The sequence below is a fragment of the Scyliorhinus canicula genome, chromosome 6 (assembly GCF_902713615.1).
Source record: "Scyliorhinus canicula chromosome 6, sScyCan1.1, whole genome shotgun sequence".
Taxonomy (NCBI): Eukaryota; Metazoa; Chordata; class Chondrichthyes; order Carcharhiniformes; family Scyliorhinidae; genus Scyliorhinus; species Scyliorhinus canicula.
In genome coordinates this window covers 138,336,425-138,353,022 of record NC_052151.1, presented here as the reverse complement: position 1 = coordinate 138,353,022, position 16,598 = coordinate 138,336,425, and the positions used below count along the sequence as shown (strand labels likewise).

Genomic DNA, 16,598 nt, shown 5'->3' with positions numbered 1-16,598 from the left:
CACCTGTAGCCAGTGAGGATACAAAGATTTCTGTCAAAATCCCAGCAATTTCCTCCGTTGCCTCACTCCATTTTCTGAGGTAGATCCCATCAAGCCCTGGGGACTTATCTATCTTAATGTTTTTCAAGACGCTAACACCTCCTTTTTGATCTCACTGTGACCCAGACTATCTACATAACCGTCCCAAGACGTATTGAGCTGGATTCTCCGATTTGAAGACCAAGTGCTAACACCTGTGTGGGAACAGTGGCATTTTATCCCTGAAAAAACAGCTCAAAAGCAGCACCGATCCTCCAACTGGTGGGGGGCTAGCAGGCACACAGCGCAAAGCCCCGGTTTAACCTGCGATACGGCCGTAGAATTGCTGGGTCCATGGCCGTGTATGCGCACGACGGCCGGCCGCGTAACATGGCGCTGGCTGTGCGGGGACCCGGCCTGCCAGAAACTTTGCCTTTGGAACGACTCCCCCCGACTGTGGCGGCGCTAAACTCAGTCTGCAGCTGCCACACCAGGTTCACAAAAATACAAAGGACAAGTGTTCCACGCCGTCGGGAACTCAGCCCATCGGGAAGGGCTTCAGGTGACGTCATGAGGCCGCCCTGACAGCGTGTGGCATACGTTTTTGAGGGGGCGGAGCACTACAAAAGCAGCACTGCCTCTGATTCCGGCGCAAACGGGGATTCTCCGGCCGTTCGCCGAAAGAGCTTCCGCCGTTGGTGACCGGAGAAACCCCCCATTACCTACCAAGTCCTTCTCTTTGGTGAATACTGATGCAAAGCACTCATTCAGTATATCGCCCATTTCGTCTGGTTCCACACATAGATTCCCTCCCCTGTCCTTGAGTTGGCCAATCCTTTCCGTGGCTACCCTCTTGCTCTTTCGATAACATGTAAAAAGTCTTGGGAGTTTCCTTAATCCTGTTTGCCAATTACTTTTCGTTACCCCTTGTCGCCCTCCTGACTCCTTGCTTAAATTCCTTCCTGTAATGATCATTGCCTCCTAAATGTTCTCCCACTAACAGTTGATCAACTTGGCCCACCTCATTTCCAAGAACCAGGTCCAACACTACATCCTTTCTTGGTCATGATGTGGAGATGCTGGCGTTGGACTGGGATGAGCACAGTAAGAAGTCTTACAACATCAGGTTAAAGTCCAACAGGTTTGTTTCAAATCACTAGCTTTCGGACCACAGCTCCTTCCTCAGGTGAACCAGTTAGCTGAGGAAGGAGCAGTGCTCCGAAAGCTAGTGATTTGAAACAAACCTGTTGAACTTTAACCTGGTGTTGTAAGACTTCTTACTGTCCTTTCTTGGTGAACTAGACGCACACAGTAGTCCCCTTTTATAACGCGGGTGTTGGGGTCCAAGACAGCCACCCGCGTTGCATCCGAGCCGCGGATATCCACGATGGGGGTTTTAAATTTATTTTAAAATCTATGCATGCGCTTCCCATTGTGAGTCTACGGGGGGCGGGGGGAGAGGTCAGACCCCCGTAGACTCACAATGGGAAGCGCATGCATAGATTTTTAAATAAATTTAAAACCCCCATCGTGGATCTAATTAAAACAAGCACTGCTGCATTTTTAACAACTTAAAAGTTGGATTGGAGGGAGAGAGCAGCCGGCAGTGTCAATTTCAGCGGCCGGCTGATTGTTTCAGTGAGAGTGCAGCTTCCCTCTCCGGATCAAAGTGAGCCGGCCGCTGAAATTGACACTGCCGGCTGATTGGAGGGAGAGAGCAGCCGGCAGTGTCAATTTCAGCGGCCGGCTCACTTTGATCCGGAGAGGGAAGCTGACAGTTGGGGTCCATAAGCCCCCCCCGCCGTATATCGCGAACCGCGGTATTGCGGAGCGCGGTATAACGGGGGACTACTGTATTGCTGTTGAAAATTTTCCTGAACATAATTGAGGGTCTGTGCGGAGTCTGCATGTTCTCCCCTTGTCTGCGTGGGTTTCCTCCCACAAGTCCCGAAAGTCGTACTGTTAGTTCATTTGGACATTCCGAATTCTCCCTCCGTGTATCCAACAGGCGTCAGAATGTGGCGACTAGGGGCTTTTCACAGTAACTTCATTGCAGTGTTAAGGTAAGCCTACTTGTAACAATAACAGATTATTATTATAGGCATTTGCCTCTCTCCGCCCTTTTCACTACTACTGTCTCAGTCTACATTTGGGTAAATAAAGTCCCCCATTATAACCATTCTAATGCCTTTGTTGCCCATCCTTAATTACTCTATGTAATTTCCCTGCAGATTTGTTCTTCTTCTGCAATGCTCTTGTTAACTAATACTGCCATCCTTCCTCCTTTCCTGAAAACTTTGTACCCAGGAATATTTAACACCAAGTCCTGCTCTTCTGTTATCATCACACCCAATCTGTGTCTGCAATTCCCCATCTTATTTACTATACTCCATGGGCGGAATTCTCTGCAACGGCCGATGCCGTTGTGAAACCGGAGTGTTTCACAACGGCGTCGGAGGCCGCTCCTCGCCCCCTATTCTCTCTTCCCCGCCCCGGGGGGGGGGGGGGGGGGGCTAGGTGCGGCGTTTCGTGATACTTGGCCGCCGGGCCTTGCCGCTGGCGTCAAGGCGGCACGCCGATAATGACGCGGCCGGCGGTGCCTTAGTGACGTCAGCCGCGCATGCGCAGGTTGGCCGGCTGCAATGCGCGGTTGCCGTCTTCCCCTTCGCTGCCCCGCAAGACATGGCGGCTTGAATTTGCGGGGCGGAGGAGGGGAAAGAGTGCGTCTCTTGGAGACGGCTCAGTCCTAGTTCTGTTCAAGTGCAATCCATCCAACTTGTAGAGATGCTGTCTGACCTTGAGCGAGTCCCAGTGTCCCAGGAATCTAAAGCCCTCCCTCCTGTACCATTTTTTCAGCCACACATTCATCTGTCTTGTCCACCTATTTCCATACTCACCTGCATGTGATGTTCGGAGTAATCCGAAGACTACTTGATTTGATATCCTGCTTGCTAATTTTCTACCTAACTCCCTAAATTATGATTGCAGGAATCCATCCTCCTTCCTGCCTAAGTCATTGATACCAGTGTGGACCACGACCTCTGTCCATTCACCCTCCCCCAGAAGAATGTCCAGAGCAGCTCTGTGACATCCTTGACCCTGAAACCAGGGAGGCAACATATCAACTTGAGTCATGTGTACAGACACAAAAATCTGTCTGTTCCCCTAACTAATGAATAAACTATTACGATTGCTCTTCTCCTCTCCACAAACCTGGCTCTGACTGAACTCTGAGGAGCAAGCTTCGAAAACAAAATCAATTTCTGAGTGAGACTGCTACACTGCCAACCTAGTTCTCTCGTACTGCCTGGTAGTCGTCCACTCCCTCTCTGCCTCCAGTCCTTTAAGCTACGATGTGATCTCCACTCTGGCTATCCACTTGGCTCTCAGCTTCACGGAAGTGCCATAGTGACTCCAGTTGCCGCTCCAGTTCTGAAACCTGGCAGCATTTCTTGTCATCTAGGACACCTCTGCAGTTTCTTTGTACCCTTCTCACCATTACATTCCCATCTAACTTTGTATCGTCTGCTAACTTGGATAATTTACACTCCTTTCTGACTCTAATTTATTAAGATAGATTGTAAAGAACTGAGGCCTTACTACTGATTCTCACTCGTTACAGCCTGCCACGCTGAAATTGTCTTTTTTATTCCTACTCCGATTTTTGTATGTTGACCAGTCGTTAATACATCTCCAATCTCATGAGCCCTAACTTTGTGTAATAACCTCATGTGAGACACCTTATCACATGCTTTTTGAAAATCCAAGTGTACGACATCCACTGGTTTCCTGCTCCCCCACCCCGTCTATCTTACGTGTTACGTCCTCAAAACTGTTTTGTCAAACCTTTTCATATATCAGTGTTAGCCCTGCTTAATCATGTTATGTTTTTTGAAGTGTCCTTAAATAGATTCTAGCATTTACCAACTATTGATATTAGGCTAGCTGGTCATTGGGTCTTGTTTTCTCTTTCTTCCTTTCTTATCAAATGGGATTGTGCTTGCTACCTTCCAATTTTTGGGGACTCTTTTAGAACCCAAAGAATTTTGGTAGATCGAAACTAAGGCATCTGCCATCCCTGAAGTTACCTCTAAAACCCGAGAATGCAGGTTTTGGATCCAAGAATTTGTTGTCACTTCCTCCCATTAAATCTTCCAGTACAATTTCTTTACTTATACTGAACTCTTTATGTTCCTCATTCTTGCTAGACCTGTGGTTCCCTATTATTTCCAGACTGCTTTTTGTCTTTTCTACCTTGTAGACAGATGCATTTAAATATCTGTCACTTCTTATCCTGCATTATAATTTGAGCAGTGTCTACGTCTAATGAGCCCATGATCACTTTCACTATTTCTTTTCTGTTTACATGCTGTAGAAATGTTTACAATCTGTATATCACCTGTTAAGCAAGAAGGGAGACTAGTTTGCAATTTTGCATGCACCCAGTTCCCCTCTAGCAAGGCGAGAAGAGGAAAGAACCTGTATATTTGGTCGATGCATTTGACTGAAGGTTTGAACTTTTTAGCTACTTCCGGATTTTACGGAGTAAGGCCAGTCTGACATAGGAGAAGACTGTGGTTCGGTAACAAATTTGCTAAGCCAATTTTGTGTTTGGGAAAATGAAGGCAAATGGTCTTCAAACTTTATTTGGCATAAATGCTGCAGCACACTATTTATACTTTCACGGGGGTGTGTGCATAACTGGCTAGGCTGGTTATGAGCTGCCTCCTTGAAGTGTTGACGGCTATGTGGTTTATGTACAATGCTGTTTTGAAGGAAGTTCCAGGATTTTGACCGAGCGTCAGTGAAGAAGTGGTGATATATTTTCAAGTCAGGATACCTAGCAGTCGGTGGTATCTGCTGCCCTTGTCCTTTTAGGTGGTAGATGGATTAGAAGGAACTGTCAAAGGAAGTTGTTGCAGTGCATCTTGTAGATGGTCAGAGTCATAGAGTTCCACAGCACTGAAAAGGCCCATCGCGCTTGTGCCAATCAAAAACCACATAAATTTTCTAATCCCATTTTCCAGCACTTGGAATGTCTTGCATGCCTTGGCATCACAAGTGCGCATCTAAATACTTCTTAAATGTTATGAGGGTCTCTGACTCCACCACCCTTTCAGGCAGTGAGTTCCAGATTCCCATTACCCTCTGGGTGAAAATAGTTTTCTTTACATCCCTGCTAAACCTCCTGTCCCTTAGCTTAAATTAATGCCACCTGGTCATTGATCTCTCCACCAAGCTGAAAGGTTTCTTCCTGTTTTCTCTCTCTGTGCCCCTCATAATTTTATACCTCTCAATCATGTACCCCTTCAGGCTCCTCTGCCCCAAGGACAACAACCTAAATCTATCCATTCTCTCTCCATCCACCAACATCCTGGTGAATCTCCTCTGCATCCTTTCGAGTGCTATCACATCCCTGCTATAATGTAGATTCTAGAACTGCACACAATACTCTAGCTGTGGACTAACCAACGCTTTGCCTAACCATCCTGCTCTTAAACTTTATGCCTCAGCATGCTGCTGCCATTGGGCATCAGTGGTGGAAGGAGTGAATGATTAAGGTGGTTGATGGAGTATCAGTCAAGTGGGCTTCTTTGTCTTGGATGGTGTCCAGCTTTTTGACTGTTGTTGGAGCTGGGCTCATCCAGACAAGTGGAGAGTATTCCATCATATTTTCAACTTTTGCCTGGCAGATGGTGGACAAGCTTTCAAGAGTCAGCTGGTGGGTTACCTGCTGCAAATGCTCAGCCTCTGACCTCTTAGCTACACTATTTATATAGCTGGTCTTGTTCAGTTTCTGGTCAATGGTAATCCCCAGGATGTTGATGGGGGGGGATTGAACAATGGGTAATACGGTTGAATGTTATGGGGAGATGATCATTGCCTGCCACATGCGTGGTGCGAATGTTACTTCCCACTTACCCTGGATATTGACAGGTCTGGCTCTTTGTGGACATAGATTTCTTCTGTACCTGTAGGATTATGAATGGTGTTAAAGATGGTACATTCATTAGCAAACATGTCATTTCTGACCATATGATGGAGGGAAGGTCATTAATGAAGCAGCCTTTGTTGCCCATCCTTAATTGCCCTTGAACTGAGTGACAATGGTTTTATTGTCATTATTAGAGTTTTAATTGAATTCTAGATTTATAATTGAATTAAAATTCCAACATCTGCCGTGATGGTATTTGAACCCAATCTCCAGAACACTACCCTGGGTCTCGGAATTACTAGTCCAGTGACAATACCATGACACCATCCCTTCCCCACCCTGAAGAACATCTGCAGCAATGTTCTGGGACTGAGATGATTGACCTCCACCAACCACGACTATCTCCTTTGTTCTAGGTATGACTCCAAACAGTGGAGGGGTTTCCCCCCCGATTTCAATTGACTCCATTTTGCTGACACTCCTTGATACCACACTTGGTCAAATGCTGCCTTGATGTCAAGGACAGTCACTCTCAGCTCACCTTTTTAAAAATGTGTTCATGGGTTGTGATCGTCAGTAACTGGGCCAGCATTTATTGCCCATCCCTGAGAGCATTTAATCCACATTGTTGTGGATCTGGAGTCACATGTACGCCAGACCAGGTAAAGATGGTAGTGAACCCGATAGGTTTATATAATAATTGACAATTGTTTCTTGGTCATCATGGGCAACACGGTAGCATTGTGGATTGCACAATTGCTTCACAGCTCCTGGGTCCCAGGTTCGATTCTGGCTTGGGCCACTGTCTGTGTGGAGTCTGCACATCCTCCCTGTGTGTGCGTGGGTTTCCTCCGGGTGCTCCGGTTTCCTCCCACAGTCCAAAGATGTGCAGGTTGGGTGGATTGGCCATGATAAATTGCCCTTAGTGTCCAAAATTGCCCTTAGTGTTGGGTGGGGTTACTGGGCTATGGGGATAGGGTGGAGGTGTTAACCTTGGGTAGGGTGCTCTTTCCAGGAGCCGGTGCAGACTCGATGGGCCGAATGGCCTCCTTCTGCACTGTAAATTCTATGATTAGACTTTTAATTCCAGATTTTTGATGAATTCAAATTTCACCATCTGCCATCATGGGATTTGAACTTGGGCCCCTAGAGAATTACCTGGGTCTTTGGATTATAAGTCCAGCGACAATACCACTACGTCACTGCAACCTGAGTTCAGCTCTTTTGTCCATGTTTGGATCAGAGCTGTAACAGGGTCAGGAGCTCAGCGGCCCTGGTGGAACCAAAACTGATTGTCAATCAGCAGGTTATTGAGTATAAGTCAGCAGGTTATTGAGATGTAAGTGCCGCTCGGTCACATTGTCGACAACATCTTCCATCGGTCCGTTGATAATCGAGAGTAGCATGGTGGGACTCTAATTAGCTGGGTTGGTTTTTTGTGGACATTTTCCACATTGTTAGTGTGAGGGATTAAGACCTCACACTTTATTTTCTTAAAATATATCTGATATCCTCATGGCTATTTCTGAAATTTTGAAAACTGAACAAAGATCCTTAAAATGGCTGAAACTATGTCTGTCTGTGACCCCAGAACAAAAGAAGTCACTTGTACTTTTGGAAATCTCGCACCTCGTTATCTCTGCGAACTGTACAGCCCAACATCAAAGGGAGTTACATCGAAGGCTTTTTTGTATTTGATAACCCAGGCATGCAGTGGAACATCTAAGACAATAGCCTCTCAAATATTCCTTTTACCCCATAATGGCAATACTGAAGACCAGATCCTGGACGTCCTTTGTTGAAGACCTATGGTGAGGTAATGTCACTTGACCTAAGCTGCTGGCTTGATGAACAAGTTAATGCCTTGCTGAGCTGCATAGCTCGGTCTGCTGTTTAACATCTGACTAGCAGGTCACGCCACTGCCCAGGTTGAACACCTGACCCCCATTTTTCCTGCTTCTGCTGGAAGCTCCGTATCATTGCCGACAAGAGTGATTCATCTGTGAGTGCCCATCTCATCTTGTGAAGTGCACACCACCAGAAAAATGAATTTTACAACATTAGTTTTCAGCCCGCCGATCTCCATGAAGGATTACTTCACTGGATTCTGGACTCTGGAACCCATGTGAAACAATATTTCTTTTCTTTGTGGTTTGCACTGTAAATATTTCTTTATTCCTCTCTTTACTATCTGAATGCAAGGGGAACGCCTGAACCGCCTTTCACATTTTGAGTGTGTGCAAATAAACTAACCCTTTAAGTTAATCCTATTTCAAGTTTGCTGTGGGATATGAATAGAAAATTGGATTGCATAAAAACTGATGGGCTGGGGAAAATGTCACTGCTTATCAAAAGGGAAACAAATCAAAACCGGAGGTGAGAGGAGAAAATAGTTGTGTTTAAATTAACCCTCACCCTCCGGTTTGTAACAGTCATTGTTGCAGTTGTACTGGGCCAGCTTAGCTATGAGCCTAGTTAGTTCTGGAGCACAAGTCTTCAGCAGTATTGCAGGAATGTTGTCGGGATCCATTATCGTTGTAGTGTCCAGTGCCTTCAGCCATTTCTTGATGTCACGTGGAGTGAATTAAATCGTCTGACGACTGACATCTGTGATGTTGCCGACCTCGGGAGGAGGCTGAGATAAATCATCCAACCAGCACTTCTGCCTCAAGATGTTGCAAATAATCTATTTTCAAAGCTTTGTTGACTATAATTAAGCTATTGACACTGATGCATGATGTCCCTCAAATTTAATTTGTGCCTTTATGTTTGCTGCATTCAAATTGGTTAATGACTTACTGTTTCAAGAACTATGTGTGCGATCTAACAGCCATGCCGCACCCGGTAAAGCGAGCTTTACCCGGTTCACCGCGTCTCGCAAAATCTAATGGGATCTTGCGAGATGTCGTGATCTGGATTTGAATTGATCAAATTTGCATATTAAAGTGAGCAACTAGTCTCACTTTCTTATGCACTCGCTGGATCCACCAAAGCATCGGGATCTAATCCCTTCTTCTCGGAGACCCTAAGTGAGTACTGTTTAGCACTAGTCTCGACAAATGGGAACCAGGCGGAATGTCACCGGGGAGGTCTCCCAAGGGATCAAGGGTCCCTGGGTGGCTGGGCTCTGGGAAGGGTGGTACTCTGGAACTTGCGATAACAGCCAGGCACCCTGGCACTGCCAGTACTAAGGTGCCCACGTGGCATTTTGCCCACGCTGGGGATCCGGCCCGGGGTGCCCTGCCCTTATTAGATCGGGTGTGGGGTGCTTGATGACCCCATTACAGGTGAGCCGGGATGAACCGTATTGGGGGGGGGGGGGGGGTCTTGAGATCGAGGTGCCATTTTTTTCCTTCCTGGAAATGAGACCAAGTGCGGTGTTGGTGAGGCTTTCACCGTTGAGGCCCTGAAATACGAGTTCTGTTAGATAGCTGGGAAACACCCAGCTAAACGTGCTCGACACGGGACTCTGTTTCATTTCCGTTAGATGTCTTTGTTTAGGTCCTTTCTAGTAGCTGATGTCTCTGTTTAGGTCCTTTCTAGTAGCTGCTATCCATGAGAAATGTTTATATTTTACACTGATGTTGCATGAATTCAGGTTGTATAATTTGTTTGGACAGAGCATCAGTTTTTCAATATTTACCGTTTATTAAACTTGCTTTTTAAAATTTAAATTCTGTTAGATGTTTGATAAATATCTATCGGAAAGGTTTTGAAGTCAAAGGTGTAACCATTGATTAAGTAATACTCTCGAGGATCATGACTCCTGTACTGAAGTCATCTGCAGTTTACAATAGGTCAAGATAACCTAATGAGATTACGTACATTTTCTTTTGTAGCACCTTCTCCAGTTGGCCACTCAGAAGAGCAATAATTTTACGGTTGATCAACTCGAAAAGCTTTATTCTTTGTTTAGTCAATGTATCTATCGTCATCGCAAAGAATATGACAAATCCCATTTGCTTGAGGTAAGCAGTAGTTTAAGTTCAGCTTGATGTCCACTCGAAAGGAACTATTTACAGTTGTAACAAAATATTATGGCCGGATGTGTGGGGGACACAACTGCATTTCTCTCCTCCCCCCCCCCCCCCCCCCACACACACACATACACACTCCTTATGTACAATCCATGCCAAATCACATTACCTTAGGCCTACTACCTACCGTCTCTGACCCTCATACCCTCTATGCCAACCTTTGGCCCTTTTAGCCCGATGCAAATTTTGTGTCAACCCATGAGTCCCAATCACCCCATGATCACTTATAGTCCCATTGTCGGCTTATGCCAGCTCATGAACCCACCCACCCCGTCCCCTCTATACTTTGTGCTTACTGCATCCATATTGGCTCACCTAGTATACATCATGGGCATACCTCAGGAACCGTGCTGTGATAAAATAAAATAAAGTTCTAAGTATTTATTATAGACTTAATTATGTAAAAGCGAAAACTCTCATTGATAAAAGCGTGCTCAATACATTTAAATTCCTTGAAGTACTTAATTCCTTATAAAACTCAGCCCGACAACAAAGTGAGCTAATCTCTCTATGACCACATGGAGCTGCAAATCAAACTTTCAATTTACAGCCAGCCTACTGTGATAATGATAGAATGGAAAAGCATTCAAACAGTACTGATACTTTTAGGATAGCCCTCCGGCTTATGTCAACAAATAACCTTTAAAATTGCAAACATCATTGCTTTTTCAACTGAGACACGGCAGGCTTTTCTTTTTTCAAAATTGAAAAAGCAGGGGATTTAAATAACCGTGCAACTTCATAGCTCTTTATTAATCTTTTGGGCATATTAATGTATACTCATAACAATCCCACAAGAGTACTTGGCTCGCAAAAAAGGGTACTTGACCTCTCCAAAGAACTCCGGTAAGTTTAGACCTTTTCCTCAAATATGTAAAGCCCACGAGTTGTGTTTCAGAAACCTGGGAGATAAAATTTGCTTCTGTGCCACTTGAGATGTGCCGTTGCCTCCATGAACTGTGGGTGTGAAATACATCAGGCTGGGTTCCCCCGCCGCTGAAAATGATGGGGCTGGATACGGGTATGGGACTTCCACATTGCGGGCTCTGGCACTGTTTTGGGTAAGGCGCAGAGCCCTTTAATTTCTTCGGATGCTGCCTGACCTGTTGAGCATTGCAATTTTGTGCTTTTGCATCAGATTCCCAACGTCCACAGTATTTTTGCTTTTGACTTTACAACTTTGTTATGCAATTAGTTATTTGTTAAGCTATTGAAAGTTAGAACAATTGGTTATATTGTAGTCATTAATTTATGAAGCTGTTAACAATAGAGTATGAGTAATATAAAGACCTTGGGGGTAAAAAAGTCTCTGGTTATAAGAATGGTGACCACAATTTAATTTTGGTGCCAGTTCTGCCCAATCATCGTCTACAGTCTGCTAATCCATGAAACCTACCTTCCCTTAAACACTGACCCTCTGTGAACTTTAAAATATCTTTGATACCATTAAACCATTTTCTAAAGGCAAGGTCACAGTGATCATGGGGGACTTCAATATGCAGGTGGATTGGGTAAATAATGTAGCCAGTGGATCCAAAGAAAAGGAATTCATGGAATGCTTACAAGATGGCTTTTTGGAACAGCTTGTCATGGAGCCCACAAGGGAGCAGGCTATTCTGGACCTAGTGCTATGTAATGAACCAGACTTTATTAAAGATCTTAAAGTAAGGGAACACTTAGGAAGCAGCGATCATAATATGGTTGAGTTCAGTCTGCAGTTTGAAAGAGAGAAGGCAAAATCGGATGTAATGGTGTTACAGTTAAATAAAGGTAATTACGAGGGCATGAGAGAGGAACTGGTGAAAATCAACTGGAAGCAGACCCTAGCAGGGAAGACAGTAGAGCAAAAATGGCAGGAGTTTGTATGCATAATTGAGGACACTGTACAGAGGTTCATCCCCAAGAAAAGAAAGATTATCCAGGGAGGGATTAGACAGCCATGGCTGACAAAGGAGGTCAGGAAATGTATCAAAGAAAAAGAGAGATCCTATAAAGTGGCCAAAAGCACCGGGAAATCAGAAGATTGGGAAGGCTACAAAAACAAACAGAGGTTAACAAAGAGACAAATAAGGAAGGAGAGGATCAAATATGAAGGCAGGCTAGCCAGTAATATAAGAAATGATAGTAAAAGTTTCTTTCAATACATAAGAAACAAACGTCAGGCCAAAGTAGACATTGGGCCAATTCAAACTGATTCTGGAAGGCTAGTGATGGGAGATGAGGAAATGGCTGGAGAACTTAATAAGTACTTTGCGTCTGTCTTCACAGTGGAAGACGTTAGTAATATCCCAAAAATTATAAAGGGTCAGGGGGCTGAGTTGAGTATGGTTGCCATTACAAAAGAGATGGTGCTAAAAAAGCTAAAAGGTCTTAAAATTGACAAATCTCCTGGCCCCGATGGGCTACATCCTAGAGTTCTGAGGGAGGTGGCTGAAGAAATAGCGGAAGCGTTGGTTGAGATCTTTCAAAAATCACTGGAGTCAGGGAAAGTCCCGGACGATTGGAAGATCGCTGTTGTAACCCCCTTGTTCAAGAAAGGATCAAGACAAAAGATGGAAAATTATAGGCCAATTAGCCTAACCTCGGTTGTTGGTAAAATTCTAGAATCGATCGTTAAGGATGAGATTTCTAATTTCTTGGAAGAGCAGGGTCGGATTAGAACAAGTCAACATGGATTTAGTAAGGGGAGGTCGTGCCTGACGAACCTGTTAGAATTCTTTGAGGAGGTGACAAGTAGGTTAGACCAGGGAAACCCAGTGGATGTGGTCTATCTGGATTTCCAAAAGGCCTTTGATAAGGTGCCACACAGGAGGCTGCTGAGTAAGGTGAGGGCCCATGGTGTTCGAGGTGAGCTACTGGCATGGGTTGAGGATTGGCTGTCTGACAGAAGGCAGAGAGTTGGGATAAAAGGTTCTTTTTCGGAATGGCAGCCGGTGACCAGCGGTGTCCCACAGGGTTCGGTGTTGGGGCCGCAGCTGTTCACCATATATATTAATGATCTGGATGAAGGGACTGGGGGCATTCTAGCGAAGTTTGCTGATGATACGAAGTTAGGTGGTCAGGCAGGTAGTGCTGAGGAAGTGGGGAGGCTGCAGAAGGATCTAGACAGTTTGGGAGAGTGGTGCAGGAAATGGCTGATGCATTTCAACGTGAGAAAATGTGAGGTCTTGCACTTTGGAAAAAAGAATCCAAGCATAGACTACTTTCTAAACGGTGAGAAAATTCATAATGCCAAAGTACAAAGGGATCTGGGAGTGCTAGTCGAGGATTCCCTAAAGGTAAACATGCAGGTTGAATCCGTGATTAAGAAAGCGAATGCTATGTTGTCATTTATCTCAAGAGGGTTGGAATATAAAAGCAGCGATGTGCTACTGAGCCTTTATAAGGCTCTGGTTAGGCCCCATTTGGAGTACTGTGTCCAGTTTTGGGCCCCACATCTCAGGAAGGACATACTGGCACTGGAGCGTGTCCAGCGGAGATTCACACGGATGATCCCTGGAATGGCGGGTCTAGCATATGAGGAACGGCTGGCGTTCCTGGGATTGTATTCATTGGAGTTCAGAAGGTTAAGGGGAGATCTAATAGAAACTTACAAGATAATACATGGCTTAGAAAGGGTGGACGCAAAGAAACTGTTTCCGTTAGGCGAGGAGTCGAGGACCCGTGGGCACAGCCTTAGAATTAGAGGGGGTAAATTCAAAACAGAAATGCGGAGACATTTCTTCAGCCAGAGAGTGGTGGGCCTGTGGAATTCATTGCCGCAGAGTGCAGTGGAGGCCGGGACGCTAAATGGCTTCAAGGCAGAGATAGATAAATTCTTGATGTCGCGAGGAATTAAGGGCTATGGGGAGAATGCTGGGAGGTGGAGTTGAAATGCCCATCAGCCATGATTGAATGGCGGAGTGGACTCGATGGGCCGAATGGCCTTACTTCCACTCCTATGTCTTATGGTCTTATGGTCTTAAATGTACTGGGTTCCCAGGTTGTGTTTGAAACTAATCATTTGACCACATGACTATTTTTCTCTTTAGCAGTTAATTAGTTTTATTTTTGAATTTTCTGCAGCTAGAATGATTGTGAATTTATATGAATGAAAATATTTTTGAAGTTAAATACTGAAAATGGTTTTCATTTAAAATAATGCTCTTGACCTTCATTATTTATATTTCATTTCAGTATTTACTTTACTGCAAATCTCTTTATTAGAGCATGGTGTGGTGCAATTCAAAAGCTTCTTATTAATGTATTTTTACGATTTTGATTGATGTAGGAAATGGAGAATCTATTAAAGAACTTTCAGACATTCCTGTGAACCTTTGAAGAGGAGCAGGTTCATCACATAAACTGCTTGCAGGGAAGCAGCCTTCTGAGCCATTCAGCAACATTCAGAGCCGTGGTCTTAATCTCTCTTCGTGAATTGGTGCTATTGTCTCAGGTACCTGGAACAGACCAGCCTACAGAACCAAACTGGACATGATTGAGATTACACACTCAACCACTTGCCATCACTGTTGCACAGTCTGGTGCTATAAAACATAAAGGTGGTTCTCATTGGTTTTTTCCCCCAACCTTAACTTGCCATCATTGAATGCAATGGAGCAGAACTTCATAATTTAAGAAACTGGATAGAGTGATTCAGCCTATTTTATTAATTTTTGACGACATTTAGCTTAAGATTCGCTTTTATATTGATGGATTTTGGAGTTTTGAATGTTCATTTTGTAGTGGATTAAACCGTCGATGCTTGCGTCATGATAATAGCTGGAGTAACTGGATGCAATTTTGAGTAATTTTAAAGCCACTGACCGCTGTCATAGTGTAGGCTTTATTCCTGAAGCTGGTGTTTTGTTTTCTTTCTTTCTAAGCACACAATATGAGAATTAACACAATTGCAGGTCCAGTGTTACAAAGCCCACTATCCAAACATCCACTACAACCTCTTCACAAGATAAGGTGCATTATAACAAAATATGCAAACATAATCACTTACAAAAGAACAGTGATCTTGGACTACTGCAGCTATATGTTGAGCTACCTCAGCTTTTTCAGTCACACAGTTTACCAGTTACCATCAGTGTTTACTGAATACTGTAAGTAGTGTGTGCGTGCTACAGTTTACTTTCTAAAGCTAAGGTACTTGATTATAAGACATTTTTGCAGTTCCTCATATAACTTGCAAATGTTTGGCTTCAAGAAACTGCAGTAATCCAAAGTGCTCTTCAGAGTTCCCATCTGAACCTTGAACTCCCAACTTGAACAAATTTCAGTAAAATGACTGCTTGGGACTATCTATTTAAAATGTAGAGAAATAAAAGTTTATAGAAATTTAATAAGACTAATAGGAACTCACATGAATTTCATTGACATACGTTTTCACAGTGATGTTTTCCTTACCTATTTATTGAAGAAATATAACTGCAAGAGGGTATTTTACAATCTAAACTACACTAAACTAACAGCATTTTTTATGGAGCAAATTTGGGAAATTGTTATTACAAACTGTACATTTGTTGAAAAACATAGCTGAATTTTGTAGCAAGTTTCTGATTAAAAAGGGTTAAATAGGTCTCAGGAACTGCTGCATCCTTACTGTTTTTGAAATGAATTGTTTGTTCTCTATTCCATTTGCAATTTAATGTCCTGTGCCAGTAGCAGCATTGGTAGCATCAAACAAAACCTACAAATATTTTTACGTGTGTTGTACCAAATTTAATAATCTCTTAAATCTCCTCCCTTACCTGATAACTCCCATGCCAACTTGTTTTATCCAGATTCCTTTCAACAGAGGATGTATTTTGTCTTTCACATTTGTTTTATGTCATGTGTTTCATAATCCCACCTCCACTGAATATGGGAATGCCAGGTCATGTAGATGAACATGGGATTCGTCATAATATAAGCTTGAATTCCTTTGAAAAGCAGCATTGGCTGTTGTATTTGTACATTTATTTTCCTAGTCATTGGTGTCTTGTTTTGGTTTCATATAAAGGTGTGTCTATTTTTGTTTGATTGCTTAGCTTTGCAACATTAACTATGCTATATATTGAATTCTATAGTTATTGAGCATTGTATTAAAATGACTTTCCATTTTTTGAATTTCACGTTAGTGTGAGATAATAAGTTATTTAAATGTCTTGTTTTCAAACTTTGGAATTTGGAATACTTTTACTGTAATTTGTAAGCCAACTGCTGTGAAATACTTGAATAAAAGTGAGAAGCAAGAATATTGTTGTTCCTGTTCTGAATCAATTAATGTAGAAAGGCTTTACGATATGAAGACGTGATTAAAAGGGTACCGGTGTGAATGATTAATAGACATTTTGTAGTGAGTTTGGTGCTCAAATAATATGAACATGCAGCAATGTCTTGAAAATCATGGAGTTTGAGGATCTGATGCTGTTTTCACAAAGTTAATGTTGGAGTGTCACAAATCAGCCAGTATCTTGAGGTGATTTGCAATTCAATGTTTAACTTTTACCTTGCTGAAAGTTGGTGACTGATTTCTCCATTAATAACAACATGCATTAATTTTAATATGGGAATGTATTTCCTTGTTTCACTTCATCTTCTAAATTGTTATGCGAAGTAAAAGCTCCTTTTATTTACAT

General features: G+C 43.4%; 1 protein-coding gene across 2 annotated transcripts in view; it reads left to right on the top strand.

Annotated features, from left to right (window-relative positions):
- The window catches only part of atad2b (ATPase family AAA domain containing 2B), a 193,172-nt gene extending 176,958 nt beyond the window's left edge, over positions 1-16,214 (top strand). For both annotated transcript variants that reach the window (XM_038800192.1, XM_038800193.1), the window contains exons 27-28: positions 9,793-9,921; positions 14,261-16,214. In XM_038800192.1, coding sequence (XP_038656120.1) covers positions 9,793-9,921; positions 14,261-14,302 — 171 coding nt within the window. In that variant the 3' untranslated portion in view covers positions 14,303-16,214. The remainder of the gene's footprint in view (positions 1-9,792; positions 9,922-14,260) is intronic.
- The last annotated feature ends 384 nt before the right edge of the window (positions 16,215-16,598 follow it).